The sequence below is a fragment of the Ctenopharyngodon idella genome, chromosome 22 (genome assembly GCF_019924925.1).
Source record: "Ctenopharyngodon idella isolate HZGC_01 chromosome 22, HZGC01, whole genome shotgun sequence".
NCBI lineage: Eukaryota > Metazoa > Chordata > Actinopteri > Cypriniformes > Xenocyprididae > Ctenopharyngodon > Ctenopharyngodon idella.
This window is the reverse complement of record NC_067241.1, coordinates 25,253,234-25,270,756: the sequence shown is the minus strand read 5'-3', so window position 1 is coordinate 25,270,756 and position 17,523 is coordinate 25,253,234. Positions and strand designations below refer to the sequence as shown.

The 17,523-nt window shown below is 36.3% G+C and overlaps 1 protein-coding gene across 1 annotated transcript in view; it reads left to right on the top strand.

The window, feature by feature from the left end:
* The window catches only part of plxnb1a (plexin b1a), a 95,481-nt gene that overhangs the window by 34,647 nt on the left and 43,311 nt on the right, over positions 1-17,523 (top strand). Inside the window, exon 2 of the mRNA XM_051880088.1 lies at positions 17,444-17,523. Coding sequence (XP_051736048.1) covers positions 17,510-17,523 — 14 coding nt within the window. The 5' untranslated portion in view covers positions 17,444-17,509. The remainder of the gene's footprint in view (positions 1-17,443) is intronic.

Here is a 17,523-nt window from a genome sequence, read left to right as displayed (position 1 = left end):
CCTAGCAACAATCTAGAACCTACTCATCTTAGCAAAACCATAGCAAAGGCATCGCAAATCCCTATGATTGCAATGGCAACTTTTCCTTCAGAAAATCACACAAAAAAAGTACTTTCTATTCAGTAAATCTGACTCATTCTGAAGCTGAAGTTATTATCTGTGTAGATTAATGACCTTTGGATGTAAAATGAATTTAATGATCAGTTTTGTAATGATTATCAAATGGCCCACTCTTTATTTTTATAATTTGTATTAAAAGAAATACTCAATGTAGTAACACAGAAGTCAGAGTCACTGATACACCGTCATCCTCTTTCATTCTGCTTATGTGTGTGTGATGTGAAACGGGTCTAAGAGTGAGGTTAAAGGGTAACTAGCGTGCGTGGGCTAATAAATTTTCTATTTTCTTGAATGACAACCAGATGCAGATGCCCAAACGTGTGTCCTTTGTCCTGGATTTGAGGGCAGATGTGAGCGTCCTGGTGGACAGTGCTGTGGAGAGCTCTCACTGAGAGAGGAGGCATCTGCTGTGCTTTTCAGAGACCACCTCTTGTTCTTCAGCTCCAGTCTCCATCTCTTTTCAGCCCAGGCGGAACTTGTCACCTCTTCACATCCTCGCTTTCTGCCCCTTTCTCACTGTGCCATCCCTCACACTGAGGAAACAAACAGACAGATGTCTTATTTTCTACCACCTGCAGAGCTCCACCCACCCACAGGGGTCGATCTTCTTGCCGATCCACGTTCATGCCTAAAGTCTGTGACACTGGGGCTTTTCAACTTGACAAGTGAACATCGATCGGCAACGATTTCCTGTCTACGATGACTGAGAGGGCTGGAGATTGATCACTGGCAATTGTCTAATTGTGTGGCGTGGGATTGTGCGCATGCTTATTTGTGTGTTTCCATCCAAGTGAGTGAATGAAACCAAAGAGAAGGGATTTTATAAAGTGCTTGACAACTGTAGACCTCCCACTCCAAACGCTATGGCTTAGATTCTTCTCATTTGCAATCTGCCAGCAAGGACAATGTGTGTGTCCGGGGGTAGTCCATTGTCTTTCAAATGAAGCTGTCCCATTTCCAAAACTGGAACAGAAGGTCATGAAAGCTCCCTCCGTCCTACGCTTGAAAAGCTCATTTGTGGGTGGACCTCTTTGTTGACGCAGATTCTGCTGATTGTGATGCTGGTCCAAAATTCGCAGTCCCTCTACTCTGACCTTGTCCTAGACCGCCGGTCATCCTGTATTTAGAGTAATTTATCAACAACGCCTACTCGCTCGCTCTCCGTGCTCATTAATATTAAAAATGATGAACTCATGCGGAGTACGCAGGAGTCTTATCTGAACCAATAACCAGTATTGATTGCGATTCATATGTCGTCAGCTCTCAGTAATTCCCTTGTTTAAAATGATCCATATGCGATAACAGCTGCATGGCTGTGTTGGCAATGTATGCTTATTTTCCCCCAGGTTTTGCCCACTCAAAAATCAATCAGGAAAAAATAGATTGTTATTTTCACAGTGAGTGGCGGTGTCTGGCTGTTTGTTTGGCTTCTTGCTTAACAACTGACTTCAAATTGACTTCCCAGCCATTACTCTGGAGTCGATTTGAGTTGATTTGATCTTAATTCATTTGGGATGTATGCTGGTGCAGCCCCTAGGCTGTTTTGGGGGTTAGTATTGATTTGTATTTCTAAAACTTTTTAGTTATTTTATTATTACAGTGTTTAGTGTAAATGTATAACCAGATTGGATTGGGTATTAAAACAAAAGGCTGGTTGTGGTGAGCTGCATGGAAGACTGAAGCCCCTTCACGATTACTTCAGCATGGGTTCTCTGGCACTGGATCAAACAACACTGGACAAATGGGTGAGAAACTATTGTCCACACCGGTTAGAACAGGGCAGTCACACCAGACCTGCTGCTGTAATTCAGCCAATAAGATCTTTATGCTGCTGATGAATAAAGATAGAATGGATTAAAATGTGGGTTTAAGGTTGACTGATAATATTATTACACGGCTCTGTGGAATACTTGATTCTGATTGGTTAATCACATCATCCAGCGGTATGTTATTCCCCGATAACAACCGCTGAAAAAAGATAACACAGGCTCATCCCGGTTACTGAAGTCAGCAGCGCTATACGCTTGCTAGGAACGTTTTGTTCTTCGTCAAAGTTTTGCGTTTGGCGAGCTAATAAAATATTAAAAAATATCATTATTTTGTGTACAGTTATTTAATTATGCCATCCAGTATCGTGGACCCGCTCTCTCGTTTCATACAAACGCATCTGCTGCCATTTTGTGACTATTGTTTTGTACACTATTGGATTATAAGATAACAAACAGGTATGATTTCATCGCAGATCAATATCTCTTATCCCCATAATTATTTATGTGGTATAATAAGTGGTGTTACTGTACCGTATCCCTTAAATGTCCGTCTAGTTTGAACTCGCCGCACTTGTAACTGCTCTCTCCGCGGAAGCTTCGTGTTTAAAGAGCTAATAAAATATTTTGACTCAGATCAATATTTCGTGTCTAATTATTTACTTGTAGCAAGTAGCCGTGTAATAAGCGGGATAATGTACATCCAGCTGGTTGTTATCTCAGAATAAACCCCTTCAGGCTGATGCAAGACTCCTCCACTTCATGTTGGGGTTTATTCTGAGATAACAACTGGCTGGATGTACATTATCCCTTACTTAACAGTTTTTTTTTTTTTTAAGTATTTTTTTTGTCAGTTCATGCTAATTATTAATATAGTTAACTAATGTTAAGAGATGGAACCCTATTGCAAAGTGTGACCATTTATATTTTGTTTCCCAGTTTTGAATGTATTATCAAAATAAGCCAGTCAAACAGAATGCAAAAAAAGCCTGAATGTGAACAAAATTGTATGTTTGCTTTTATGTACGTCATCAGGGTTGTTTTTTTTTTTTCACGTGCAGTTGAACCTGTCATTGTGCATTGACCTATTATAACCAAAAGGGACATTGCAACCGGATCTATGGTGGTGGACTGGAGTGTATATTACATTTTTTGGTCTATAAAATCTTGATAGTAAAATTTGCTTGAATACACAGTATGTTTGGGGAGTGTGTTTAATGGTGTGGAAAAGTATTCTGACTGCAGTCATTTCGAAAGAATGACAGAGAGTCATACAGTTTGGTGCGACATGAGGGTGAACCCATAATGACAGAATTTTGAACTTCTCCTTTAAAATAAAACCTTTTTCCAAATACACCACAGTGTGAAAATAAAAATTATGATATGTTATTGACATTTCATTGTTGGCAGTTCACAATCTGTAAATCAAAATTTCTTATTTCCACATGCTGAAAAATGAGGCTTGCGCATTTGTCCCACAGGGTCCATATAGTTAAAATGTTCTCTATTACTGTCGCAGTTGAGGTTCAAGACTCTTGGGTATTTCACAAGTCTGTGTTATCAGCAATCCTCTCTGAAAAAAATAACACAGCCTCAGGCACCTGTGAATGAATTAACATCCATTACATCAGCTCCTCACAGTGCCTGTTGACTCTACTGCCATCTCAAACACATAGCAGTTGAAATCCTGCTCACTTATCACTGTGTTGAGTGTGGCTGTACTTGACATCACTTATCTTCTGCCTGGCATATTAAAGGGATATTTCACCCAAAAATGAAAATTATCCTATGATTTACTCACCGTCAAGCCATCCTAGATGTATATGACTTTCTTCTTTCAGATGAACACAGTCGAAGTTATATTAAAAAATAACCTGGCTCTTTCTAGCTTTATAATGGTAGTGAATGGGGGGTGTGATTTTGAAGCCCAAAAAAATGCATTCATCCATCATAAAAGTAATCCATACAGCTCCAGAGGGTAAATAAAGGCCTTCTGAAGTGAAGGGATGGGATTTTATAAGAAAAATATTAGGGCTGGGGACAATACATCGAATCTCGATTCGCGATACGAAGAATCTGGAGCGATTGTGATATTTTCAGATGTATCGCGATTCTCTCTCAAATCGATTCTGAGCTTAGTTTTTAAACTGCTGTTAAAACTAAGCTCGGAATCGATTAGAGAGAGAAAATATCAGGATCGATCCAGATTCATTGTATCGATCGAGAATCGATGTATCATCCCGGCCCTAAAAAATATATATTATAAACTATAATAACTGGCTTCCAACAAATGGCTGTACGCAAGTCGAGGAGCGGCAGAAGAGTGACCTCTGACCTAACATAGGATGTAGGAGTAGCGTAAGCTTAGGTTGAGAGTAGACGCTTCTTGAGGTTTAAACAAATAGGGCTGGGAAATAAACTCCTCTTCTCTTATATTGAAATCCTCCGACATTTCTCTTTAAAAATTCTCGTTTTAGACTTCAAATTCATGACTTGAATTGTTTTGCTCTATCCTCTGTGCTTCCATGTTCGTTAATACGCCTTGCGGCGGGTCAGAGGTCAGTCTTCTTCCGGAACTAGACTTGCGTAATTTTCACTTTTGGGTGAACTATTACTTTAAAGGGATAGTTCATTCAAAAAGTTAATTCATTATTTACACACCTTCATGTAATTTCAAACCAGTTTGACACTTTCTTTAGTGGAATCCAAAAAAAGATTCTCATATTATGAAAATGAATACAGGTCTATGCTCTCAACTGCAGAAATTAATAAAAAAAGCACCACAACAACCCAACATATCATGCGTCCATTGTGTTCAAAGAAATTATTTTGTTTGGAACAACATAAGAGTAAGTGTTTTCATTTTTTTGGGTGAACTATTATTTTCTTTAAATCAGCAGTACATCGTCAGTTTGTTTTAACATTCTTGGCATTTGTTTTTAAGCCATTTGTTTTTAAGCCAGTTGCATTCAAATTCAAATTTTTAATTTTAATTCATATGTTATCTAAAGATATACAAGATGTGGTTACATTGTAAACTACAACTACACATTTAGTTAGTTTAAAGTGTGATTGGGTGCTGTAGTTGTCATTCATCCTCAGTTGGGTGTAAACTTTAGCTAATAATATTCTGTCTTTTTGGGGCCCTGTTTTGGTGTGAGCTAATGGACTCCCCGACTGGAGCATGTATCCATGTTGACTCCTCTCATCACTGGACCATGGGGTGTCGTCAAGACAACCTCAAGCTACAAAGAGCCTTCTCAGGCCCATTCAGAGGCACGAGAGAGAGGGGCTTTTGTGCTGGAGTTGTGGGTGGGAAGTAATATATTCATTTAGTGTGCAAACAGACGAATAAGCATGCTAACTCTGCTCTGTTCACTAGCGCATTTCATATCTGAGCCGCAAACAGAGGTTCACATTGAACGTGCTTTCCATTTGTCAGCAAGATGAATTAGCATTGGAGATGGTCATACAGATTACATATGGACACACACCCGGGCTGTACATGAACTCATGTCACAGTGAATCTGACAGCTGAGAGATTAATGACTCTATCACAGAACTTTATGCAGAGAGACTATAAGCTATAAAATGAATGTTGCCTGACCAGCAACTCTGGCTCAACCAATGGTGTGAGTTTGTAGCAGTAGTCTGTTTCTCTGACCACTTGCTGACTGGGAAGCTTTCTGGAAACATATTTGAAGACTACAGTTATGTTTACAGAATTGTACATAGTCATACAGGTTTGGAACGACTTGATGGAGAGTAATTAGGGGCCAAGCACCGAAGGTGCGTAGGCACCTATTGTAATCATTGTCTTTCTTATTTATTTATTTTTTCCTTTGATTCCTTGGCTCAAGATGATTCGATTGCACCCCATGATGTCATTTTCTGTCAGGAAAATTTTCCTGCCATTTTGAATTTTGTGAAAAACCTACTTTTTCGAACTCCTCCTAGGCCGTTACTCCGATTTTCACAAAAATTGAACCAGATCATCTTCAGACCATGCCGACAAAAAGTTCTGGAATTCAAGTCGATTTCTCAAACCGTTTTAAAAAAAAACGTGCGAACGAATTTTACATAGTACTTGTGAAAATAGACATAAGGCTGTATCTCGCAACACTTTATCGTATTCAGACCAAACTTGGTACATTTCATCACAAGCATGACCTGAGGTTACATGCAGCATTTCGGCACAGCGCCACCTACTGGTCCGGAGATACGAAAAATTACTATTTTTGTTTATAACTTCTGATAGGTTTGTCAAAATTCATAAATCTGGTCTTGTTAGATTTGGTCTTGTTAGTATGATATCCAATTTTCCCATATCGGCCATCTTGGCAATCAGCCATTTTGAATTTTGTGCTAAAATGCTGTAATTTATGAACGCATTAGCATATCATTACAAAACTTTGGGTCATCAGCACGATGCCCTGAAGAAGCCTGAGAAGTTTCGGACCAGCGCCACCTAGTGGAGAGAAATTATTTATATGCTTATAACTTTTGATGTGGTTGGCTTATTTTCACGGGAGTTGTCTCTTTAGACTCCTGAATCCTTGCTGAGTCCAATGATACCAAACATGCTAGGTTTTGCCTTATGGTTTGTGCAATGTGGTGATTTAGCACTTAAAAAACTTTTGCAAATATCTTTGAAACCGTTAGTCCGATCGAGACTAAACTAGTGTAGGAAACATGGAACCTTAGTTGGTTAACGAAGTGTAACAGCCCAAATGTCAAAATTTTGATAGGAAGTGGCAAAAAAATCAAAACAAAATAATAAATTTTTTATGTTCTCATACATATAACTGTCTATAACTCCAAAACGAAATGAGATATTTTCACCAAATTTGACACAGACATGTATGGGCTCATTCTGAGGACACACAAAAAATTCTTCTACATTTTATGAATGCACTGATGTACCATTACGAAACTCAGGATGTGCCATCGGCACCATGCTCTGAAGCTACTCAAAAGGTTTTGAGACAGTGCCTCCTTGTGGTCAAATGTTATAATGAAATTTTAAAAAAAAATGCTAATAGATTTATATAAATGTGGCCTATTGTAATGAGACTGATCTTAACTGATTCTGTGGTTCATGCTGAGAACATTGATGCCAATTTTCCCATAGTCAGCCAAACTTCCTGTCTGCCATTTTGATTTTCTTTAAAAACATACTTTTTCGAACTACTCCTAGACCGTTGGTCCAATTTTCACTAAAATTGAATCGTATCATGCTCTTTTGCCTAAAATGATCTTAATAGGTCTTTAATCGCTCACTATTGCAATTGGTCTGATGCTCACAGCCATGTTGGCTGGCTTGTTGTGCATTCTTGGCTTGGCCCTGTAATTGCTGCTTGCAGCTATATTTATTACTTGGTTCCCTTTTGGGTGGACTGTGGCTTTAAGTATATACTTGTGTTTGGGGTCTCAGAAACACCAGGAATAAATCATGAAGAAATGTAATAAGTAAGGATGCACAAACAATGTATTGTTACCATACGAATTATAGGGTGATTTTAGAGAAATTTAATTTATGTGGCAATATTGAATATTTAATTGAGCTAATTTCCCTAAATTTACATATAGATTACCATCTAATACTCAAAGATCATCTTTAAAAATGTTAATTTAATAACACTGTTAAATGTAATCTTTAACAAATCTCAAAAATTAATATCCCTTTATCATACATTATAATGTTGTGATGTCTAAATTCACTTGTAATGTTTAAAATGATTGATTGTAGTGCTTAGTATTTTATTTTTAATTTATTTAGACAGAAAAGTCTAAATAACAAATGAACCAATATCCAATAACCATTTATTGGTTATCAGCCTTTGTTTCAAAATTTCACTCAGAAATTGCTAGTAAATTTCACAAATAATTTTAAATAAATGTTACGAAACACATAAAATTAAATGGGAAATGTTGAAGTAGAAAGATTAAAATAGTATTTTCTTGTAAAATGTACATAATCTGCTTTATTTTTATTTTTTGATTTTTTTCAAAGTGTAGTAATATTTTTTTGATATAGCAGTACACGGTGTATTTTTATTTGTTTTATTGTAGTTTTGTGTTTCTGCTCCAGTCGTACAGAGATGACAAACTTCAGTTATATCTGTCTGGATAAACTGGAATTTAATTAGGTCAGATGAACATATAAAAATGACTTGAAGGGAAAATGATAGGTAATTTTCTAAATATTAGTAGTAGTACTGTTGTTGCTGTTTTTGTTACAGGCTGTACAAAAACAAAGAACCACAACAGTTGAGGATAAAACACGAGGCTAAAAGGTTTCACAGTGATTAGTGGTTGCCTATGAAGTGTTTATCCATGTTGATTTGAATGGCTTTAACTATATATGGATGGCCAATATTATGCCGATGCCTTTGGCTCCTGTTTAGCTGCCATAATCAGTCAGCCATTTGTGAAGCTGTCCTGCAGGAATGTGATTTTGTATGACCAGCCGACATGATTCAGGGAAGTGTGAATGTGAGGGCAGGCTGATATCAGCTGGCTCTTTCATTGGCCAGTGTTTCATCATACTGCTGTAAATCCAGTTACTCCAGCCTGATGCGTACAGTCACTGCCTCTGTCTGACACAGCACATGTCCCCTGACTCACAGAAGGCAGCGTTGTCTCGTCTAGACACAGGACACGAGTCAAAATGAAACCAAACTGAATGTTTAAAGGCATAGTCATGTTCAGTGTAAATTTTTCAAAACTCATGCTATTTTTTTTCTGTGGGAATTTTGAATCTTCACACAGCTCTTTTGCATAAAAAGACTGTTAATAACCATTGCCATAATAAACAAAAATAAGATTATCAGTGAGTAATTATAGTGATTTTTTTTTTTTTTTTTTTTACAGTGAAATATTACAATAGTAATATTTCTTATTTTGTTTAATATTTCATTTATTAACAATATGATATCACTAATAATAATAATAATAATAATAATAACTAATTTATAGTCATGTTGCTATAATAAACAGAATAATAAATATTTATTATACAGATATTTCTTATTCTGCTTATGGCAATATGAATATAAATATGACTATAAACTAATTTTTATTATTATTAATTATTATTTTATAGTCATATTGCCATAAACAGAATAATAGGAAATATTTATTTTACAAATAGATATTTTTGAGATTATCAGCGAGTAGTTATTAATAATTATAGTGTTTTTTGTTTTTTTGTTTTTTTTACAGTGAAATATTACAATAGTAATATTTCTTATTTTGTATAATGTTACATTTAGTAACAATATATTAATTAATAATAATAATAATAATAATAATAATAATTATTATTATTATTATTATTATTATTATTATTATTAATTATTATTATTTAATAGTTATTATTGCCATAATAAACAGAATACTAGGAAATATTTATTATACAAATATTTATTTAACAAATAGATATATTTGATATTATCAGCGAATAGTTATTAATATATAGATTTTTTTACAGTGAAATATTACAATAGTAAAATTTCTTTTATTTAATATTTCATTTAGTAACAATATATTAATCATTAATAATAATAATTGCTCTATATAAATAATTAGTCATATTGCTATAATGAACAGAATAATAAATATTTATTGTACAGATATCTTATTATTCTGTGTATTATGACAATATGACTATAAACTAAGTAATTATTATTTTATAGTCATATTGCCATAATAAACAGAATAATATGAAATATTTATTATACAAATTTATTTTACAAATAGATATTTTTGAGATTATCAGCGAATAGTTATTAATAATTATATTGATTTTTTTTTTTACAGTGAAATATTACAATAGTATTTCTTATTTTGTTTAATGTTTCATTTAATAATAATAGTAGTAAATATTATTGTTATTATTTTATTGTCATATTTCCATAATACACAAAAATATTTATTGCAAAATAGTATTTAATTACTATTAACTATTAAATATTACTAATTCGTTATTAAATTGTTTTTAATAATAAATATAATTGTTTGTGTATTGAATAATCACAATAATATGTTCTTAACATAAAGATATTGGCTATTATGGTAAGCTATTGGAAAATATCATGAAGGTACTTAAAAAATTAAAAACAAATTAAATTGATATGACAAGGGTGAGTAAATGATGAGTAAATGTTGTTTTTGGATGTGGAACGGTCACTTTAATATTCAAATGTACTTGAAGGCATGTTAGGAAATGGCGACTTGATTCTCATGACCCTTCACTGACCTCAGCTTGGCACCAGCCTAAGATGTCTAATGAAGTCCCTGTCAAATCTGGGATCACTCAGACACTCTTGCCTTGTCCCATCACAGTACGATTCATCAAAGCAGCACACAGCAAGCATCTGGAGTTCACTATAAAGGCTAAGAGTGTGTTGAATAATTGAAAACGCCCCAAACCTCATGCCAGTCCCAGGACTTCCCCCGATAAACGTGGCCACGTGAACCCTCTTTTCATCTGAATGTGTGATAGGGCTCCAAAAGTGGCTGTTCACCCTCACTTGCAGGTGTGCTGGCCGTCCCCCACCCCGCAGTTTGAAACCAGTTTTGTTTTTTATCGCTCAGCTGAAGCCATGGGATTTCTTTTCTGGTCAGTCAGGCAGGACAAAGGCTAGTTTCTCAGAGGGGGACGGACATCACCCTTTAAGAAAAGGTTATGATGGGAAAACCCATGAAAAATGCATGATGCACAGCCATATTAAGAAGCTGCTGGGGGCCTTTAAATGCTCTTCAAACAAAGTGACTTGCATTGTGTTAGAGTGATGTTTAACATGTGCCTCATTAAATTTGATTTATCAGTTTTGAACTCTGACTGACATCTGATGCACAAGTCCGTAATGTCTTGCCAAATCCTGAAATGCAGTCGGTTTAATTATGATTACATATAATTTCAGTAATTAATCTTGGCAGATGTCCTCTTTTCCTCACTCTCAATCGCTGATTCTGCTTCCTTCCTTTCTTGATCAGCATCTATTTGTTGTTTTTGGTGCTCTGTTTGGCAGCTGCTGTCAGTTGCTATTGTGGTGCTGCCCAGCATTCAGTACTTCACCACATAAAGATTCAGATCTGCAGTTGTGCTTCTGCATTATTGATCACTTGGGAAGGACCTGTTCAAAAAGACTGAATCCCAATTTGCATACACTGAAAAAAATTGATGTAGGATTTACAGTAACACTTTACACTTTAAATATTATTATTATTTTATTTTATTTATTTTTTTTTGAGTAATCCATAGAGTTCCAAGCAAATAAATATAAATTACAATATATTATTTAAGTCTAAGTCAACATTCCATAGGGAATGAGAACGGGTCATTTTTTCTTGGGGTAGTGATACAGAAATGTATTTTTCCCCCCATATTATGACCTAGAAATATGAAAAAGACATTGATGGGGTCAGAAGCAAATTTTTTGAAGAACGTGACGGGTCTTTTTTTTTTTTTTTTGTCCAAAAGATTTTGAAGTGTCAAAAGGTCATTCGGTTTAACCGTCCAAAGGCCAATACAGCCATTTCATTTGTGATTAAAATATCTTAAAATGTAATAAATGTATATATTTTTTATTCTGGCATGATTTTATAACATCATATATCAACATAGTGCAAAATGGTATTTTCTGTGTAGAAGTCGTTGCTTTGTTATGAGAAAGAATGTCTGGAAAAATGAATTTCATTGATGTCATTCGGAGTAACCAATATAAAGGCCCCATTTTGGATCAAGTCATGCGGTCAATATCATGTGACAGGATGTGACATCATTCAGACACCTGCATGAAGCAAAGTAACTAACTCTCTTTTAACTATTTGAAAAATTCATGTTTTCACTTGCTCATACGCATGTCCCGAAACATCAGGTCATTCGGTACAACCGCTATAAAACATGGAAAATGTTGTAATATTTTAAAAACTTGTACTAAATATAAAATGTTTGATTGTCCTTTTGCTAGCTAGCTAGATATCAGCCTGTTAGCATTGTTTGAAAATATCGTCATTCGGTATAACCAAAAGTGTCATTCGGTAAAACCGAATTTTTTTTTTTTTTTTTTGACTTTTTTGGTGACAAATTTTGTCCATCTGGTAATGAATGACAAAAGCAGTGTTAATTGATTATAAAAACCACATAATTAAACTTATTCGTCAATGACCCTTTTATTGATAAAACATTTTTAAAAAAATTACACCCTGCCAGAGGAATTTGACCCCCTTTATACATTCTAAGTTCATTAAAATAATAAATTAAAATTATAAATATTAGATGAAAACATTAACTTAAAAAAAAAACTTTAAAATTAGAAATGTTGCCTTGGCAACAAAATAAAATAATAAAAAAATAAAAGTTGAAGTTGAAGAACTAATATTTCTAAAACTAAAATAAAAAAAATAAATCTAAATAGAAATATTAAAAAACAAAAACTAATCAAAATGACAAAAGCACGTAGCAAAATTACTAAAACTTAAACTAAAATTGAAACTAAAAATATAAAAATCTAATTCAAAATATTAATAAATAATATAATAGTATGTGCATAATACTAAAATAACACAGGGTTGGGATGTGAGTTGAACTCTATCGCCCCCTTTAGTACAGTACCACACACACTTGCAATGTGTTGACTAAGCATTTGTCTTCATTTGCATATTCAGGCCAGAAGTATTCTCTACATAAGTTAGTATTGAATAATAAATTGCATCTTGAACAAGGGGTTGTGGGTAACATTAGCCCAAAATGGCATGCATGAGTGCATACTCTGAAAATCCACTCTACAGTTTGGGACACAGCTTCTAATTTAGCATACTTCACATTTAGCATGCTATACAACTCATGATGATATGAATTATATGTTAATATTTTTCTCACATGTGGTTCTGTTCTCATGCTGTAGTTGCTTTCTGCGATGTGATGTGGCATTTGTAGGGTCTCATGGTGTTTCTGTCAGTACACTGGCACATTGAGCCACAAAAAAAGTTGCTCACATTGGTTTCTGTGCCAAGTGTAATTGTGGGCGCAGGCGAGCTTGTGAAAGAGACTTAGAGAGACCACAGCATGACAGCGACGGCACAGGCAGATACAGTGAGACTGATGAGAAACAGTAGACTTGGCTGTGTGAGTTTGGTAGTGTCTCCACCCGATCTGAAACTGTGACATCACTGGTTTAGGATGGGGATATTTATAGTGATGAGGGTCCAGCTGTCATGGGAAGTTCGTCTGCTTGAAGGAAGTGGGACACTATGTCAGAAGTTTGGGATTGAGTGTAACGCCGCTATGGATAATTTATTTGTTTTTATCTTTGCAGACAGGCTGCTGGGAAGTCCTGGGGCCTGTTGCATCCAAACTAAGTTAAAGGGTTAGTTCACCCAAAAATGAAAATTCTGTCATCATTTACTCACCCTCATGTCGTTCCACACCCGTAAGACTTTCGTTCATCGTCAGAACACAATTGAAGATATTCTTAATGAAATCTGAGCGATTTCTGTCCCTTCACTGACAGCCTGCGAAACTACCAATTTGATGATTCAAAAAGTTTATAAAAAGATCGTAAAATAAATCCATATGAATTGAGTGGTTTAGTCCAAATTTTCACTTTATACCCTGAACAGATTTAACTCACATATAAACATTCATCAACTCACATCAGTTGTGGTAATCGAAAGCTCAAGCATGTTTGCTTGACGTGCGAGAACCACTGAGGTTCATTCTCGTGTTACGCAGCACATTTGAGCTTCAGCAAGAACCAATGAGGTTCATTCTCGTGTTACGCAGCATGTTTGACCTTCCGCAAGAGCCAATGAGGTTCGTTCTCGTGTTACGCAGCATGTTTGAGCTTCTGCAAGAACCAGTGAGGTTCATTCTCATGTTACGCAGCAGGTTTGAGCTTCAGCAAGAACCAATGATGTTCGTTCTCGTGTTACGCAGCACATTTGAGCTTCAGCAATAACCAGTGAGGTTCAATCTCGTGTGTTTTAAATAGCCAATAGGATGGAATTATGTCACAGCCATGAATCTTGATTTACTGCTTGTTAGTAGTGATGGGCACTTTCGAAACACGCTTTGAAGCTTTGTAACCTTTGCGAATCATTAGTTTCGACCCAGTGATCCGGAGTCCGTATCAAACTGCCAAAGTCACGTGATTTCAGTAAACCAGGTTTCGTTACATCATAACTGTTTCGAAATTTCAATGGTTCGCCACTAGGGGGGCGATGATCTCTGTGAACTCATGAACCAGTGTCTATATAGTTTTTACCTGGTCTTGGATCAATTTTGTAAACAATGAGACATTTCCCAAATCGTACAGCCCTAGTAGCAGCTTGAAGCTTGTTTGGAAACTATCATTATTTTTGCAGTTTTGTTTGCTACCACTAGTGGGGTAATATCTCTGTACAAGTAAAAATTGGTACAGTTTTCTGTACAGCCATCCATGGATGGACGCTGCTGTGCACTTAATTGAATGATTTTTTCCCACGCTGAACTGTCAATCACTTCAAATTACTCCGTGTTCTGAACGCCACTTAAATCAAAACACATGGTTGGTCATTTTAGATCTGATGCATTTTCCTTGTCTAGGTGGGCAGTTCTTGGCTACTATAAACTGCAAAGTTGGACACACATTATCCCAATAGTGAAAAGTCCGGCTACGCAAGAAGGACTATGGAAAGGTCAACAATAGTGTCTGGAATGCAGGGTATGCTGTGATGCCCTTCTATGTTGAAGAGCTCTATTAATAACACTCTCTCTCTCATGAGCATGCTACTGTTTCACCCTCTTACTCTCCCTCATTTCTCTTTCAATTCTCACGCCTTCTTGGAAAAATCTGAAATACAGCCGAGGATTGTTCGCAACACCCATTCACCATATTTTACAGACAAATCTCCTTTAGCGGAGAGGCTAACGACATCGGTTTGATATTTGAAAAGACGTCTCATATGCTGTGAATTATGTTTCAGTCCTCTTTCTACATGCTGAAAGGCTGCATTGTCCCACGAGATGGATAAATAGCTTTCTTAATCATCCAGAGTGGCAACTTTTCATGTTCATTGTAATGCCCAATGAGGCATGACAGCGTAACATTCTGTTAGGGGCCATAAAAATGTGGGGTCACTGCCAACCCCTCCCAGAGGGGTTGAGGGGTCAGTCTCCTCTTGGCGCTGCTGTGTGAGGCATGCCTCACGGGCCTGACGTTGCCGGTCCCAGCATCTATCTATGCCCCTGGGAACGCTTCCAAACAATACACTCCCTTCAGCCCAGGGACGATTCGGAGGGGCCGGCTCAGAGTTTTATCCTTTAATACAGGGTGAAGTGCTTGTCATTCTTGTGTGGAATCCTTGCTCTCTCTCTTTCGCTTCCTCCTTCCCCCTCTTTTTCTATGACTGGTCTGTGAAGAGGAGATTCTGCATTGTGTTGGCCTTAACTGTCATTGGTGTTAAATCAACACCACCTGCATGTCTATTCTAGTGAAGATTTAAAAGCAGTCGGCCTAACGAGCCTCTATTATTCGGTTTTCTGTTCGCTAACTGTGGAGGTTGAGCTCTTTTTGAGACCTTTTGTCTGTGCTGCTTTTCAGGGTACAACCTAATGTTGAGGGGGGTTTCTAAATGCTCAACAGGACCTCTTGGAAGAACACACCTCCAAAATCTGGTAATAGGTCAGCTTGGGGCACTTTTATTTGTTTGGTTTGGTTAATAGTAACTATATTGGGGTCAAGTCGTTCTCTGTTAACTTGAAATACAGTGAATTAATTGGACGTTTGTCTCTACGGCTTGGCAGAGGCACTCGCTCTGTTAGCTTTAGCATGCTGTTGCTAACAAGTCTGTCATTAGTTAGTACAAACTTACCATACAAACATTTGGTTTTACCAGTCACCTCATCTTCAGACTGTTGTGGTACTTGTTTTAGTGGTGCATCATACAAAACTTTTTCTTACAAGGTTTACACAAAGAAGTAAACAGTACTTTTTTTAAACGATGTACTATTTTGCACTGTTTTAAATTATATACTATGTGTCTAAAATGATGTACTTTCATATGAAATGACTAGCCTAGAAAACAGTGTTTTGTTCTACATAATGGTGGTCTCCTCTCTTGGTGGCTGCCATGTTGAAATCATATGACCAGCTGAATACTTACACTTATTTCTTATTCTCTTATAAGCCCTTACTTTTTAGTGAACCTAAAACATACAGCATGAGTAGTGAAGTCTGATTCTTCAGCTAATGACTTTTATAATCTGGTTCTTTTGAGTGAATCAAAAACACAGAGCACAATCATTAAAAATAACCTGCTCGTAAGAGTCTTTTGCTTAGGAATCAGACTTACCGAGCGAATGACTCTTATGAGCTGGTTCATTTTAGTGAATCAAAATCGTACAGCGCATTTAATTAAAAAACCTGCTTGTAAGACTCTTTTGCTCAGGAATCAGACTTTCCCAAGTGAATGACTCTTATGATCCGGGTTCTTTTGAGTGAATCAAAAACATACAGTGCAATTAATAAAAATAACCTGCTCATAAGAGTCTTTTGCTCAGGAGTCAGACTTACCAAACTCTTATGAGCGCTACTTTTTAGTGAATCACTTTTATGATTCACTAAAAAGATATGCATTATGATGATATGCATTATGAGTTTTGTCAGTTGTATTTTATAAAAACAATTATTGTGACCACACGTTTTGTTCTTTGTTGTTTTACATTAATTATTGAAATGATTCAAGCATTTCTGCTTTCTAAATACTACTTACGTAAATGCAAAAGAATCGTTAATGGAACCATTAAGGAACAAGAATCAGGATTGTTTAATTCTTTGTGATTCCCATTTCCTCTTTTATCTTTTAGTCTTTTAATAGAGAAAATACACTTTTGAGGTTGGTAACCTATATTCCAAAGTGGCTGCATAGTTATTACCAGGTTAATAATCTATCACACAAATCATTTGTTAGCAGGAAATAGCCAAACCAAAGATATTTATCTGGCTAACATGTAATCATCTTATTCACTGACCTGCAGTCAGCTTTGTAAGTGTCTCTCTACTGTGCCTTTAAACTGTGCCCATTTATTCCATGCTGACTTGGAGAACGAGATCAGTAGTGGACAAGTGAATGTGGGTAATGAAAGAAAGGTGCTCCACTTAGGGAAATGGTGAATCAGGGGTGATGCTGAGCCATAACACAAGTCATCAAATCACATTATTTCACTTTTTGTCTTATTGATTGTTTAGGTCAGCTTGAATTGCTTCAAGAAAGCGGAGACTACTACCCTATAATGGCCTCTTATTAATCACATCTAATTCATATAAAACATCATTGACAGTTTGCCTCCTCAGAGTACAGGATCTCTGCCAATCTGCAACTGCAGAGCAATGCATTAGGGCCTCGATGGTGACTTAGGGCCCATATCATCCAATTTCCTGTCAGGGAAGCATTGCTCAGCTCAACAGCTGTGTCTCCCATGAGCCACAATGGCATTAAGCCTCCTCTCTTCAGATTGCTCAATGCCGCTCTGTGTAAGAGCTAATCGGCATGTTTTTCTACCCTCACAGACTGTCTCCACAGGCATGTGCTATGCCACTGGATAACCAAGAGGACAGCAGCCTCCCGAACATTATATGTCTGACAAATG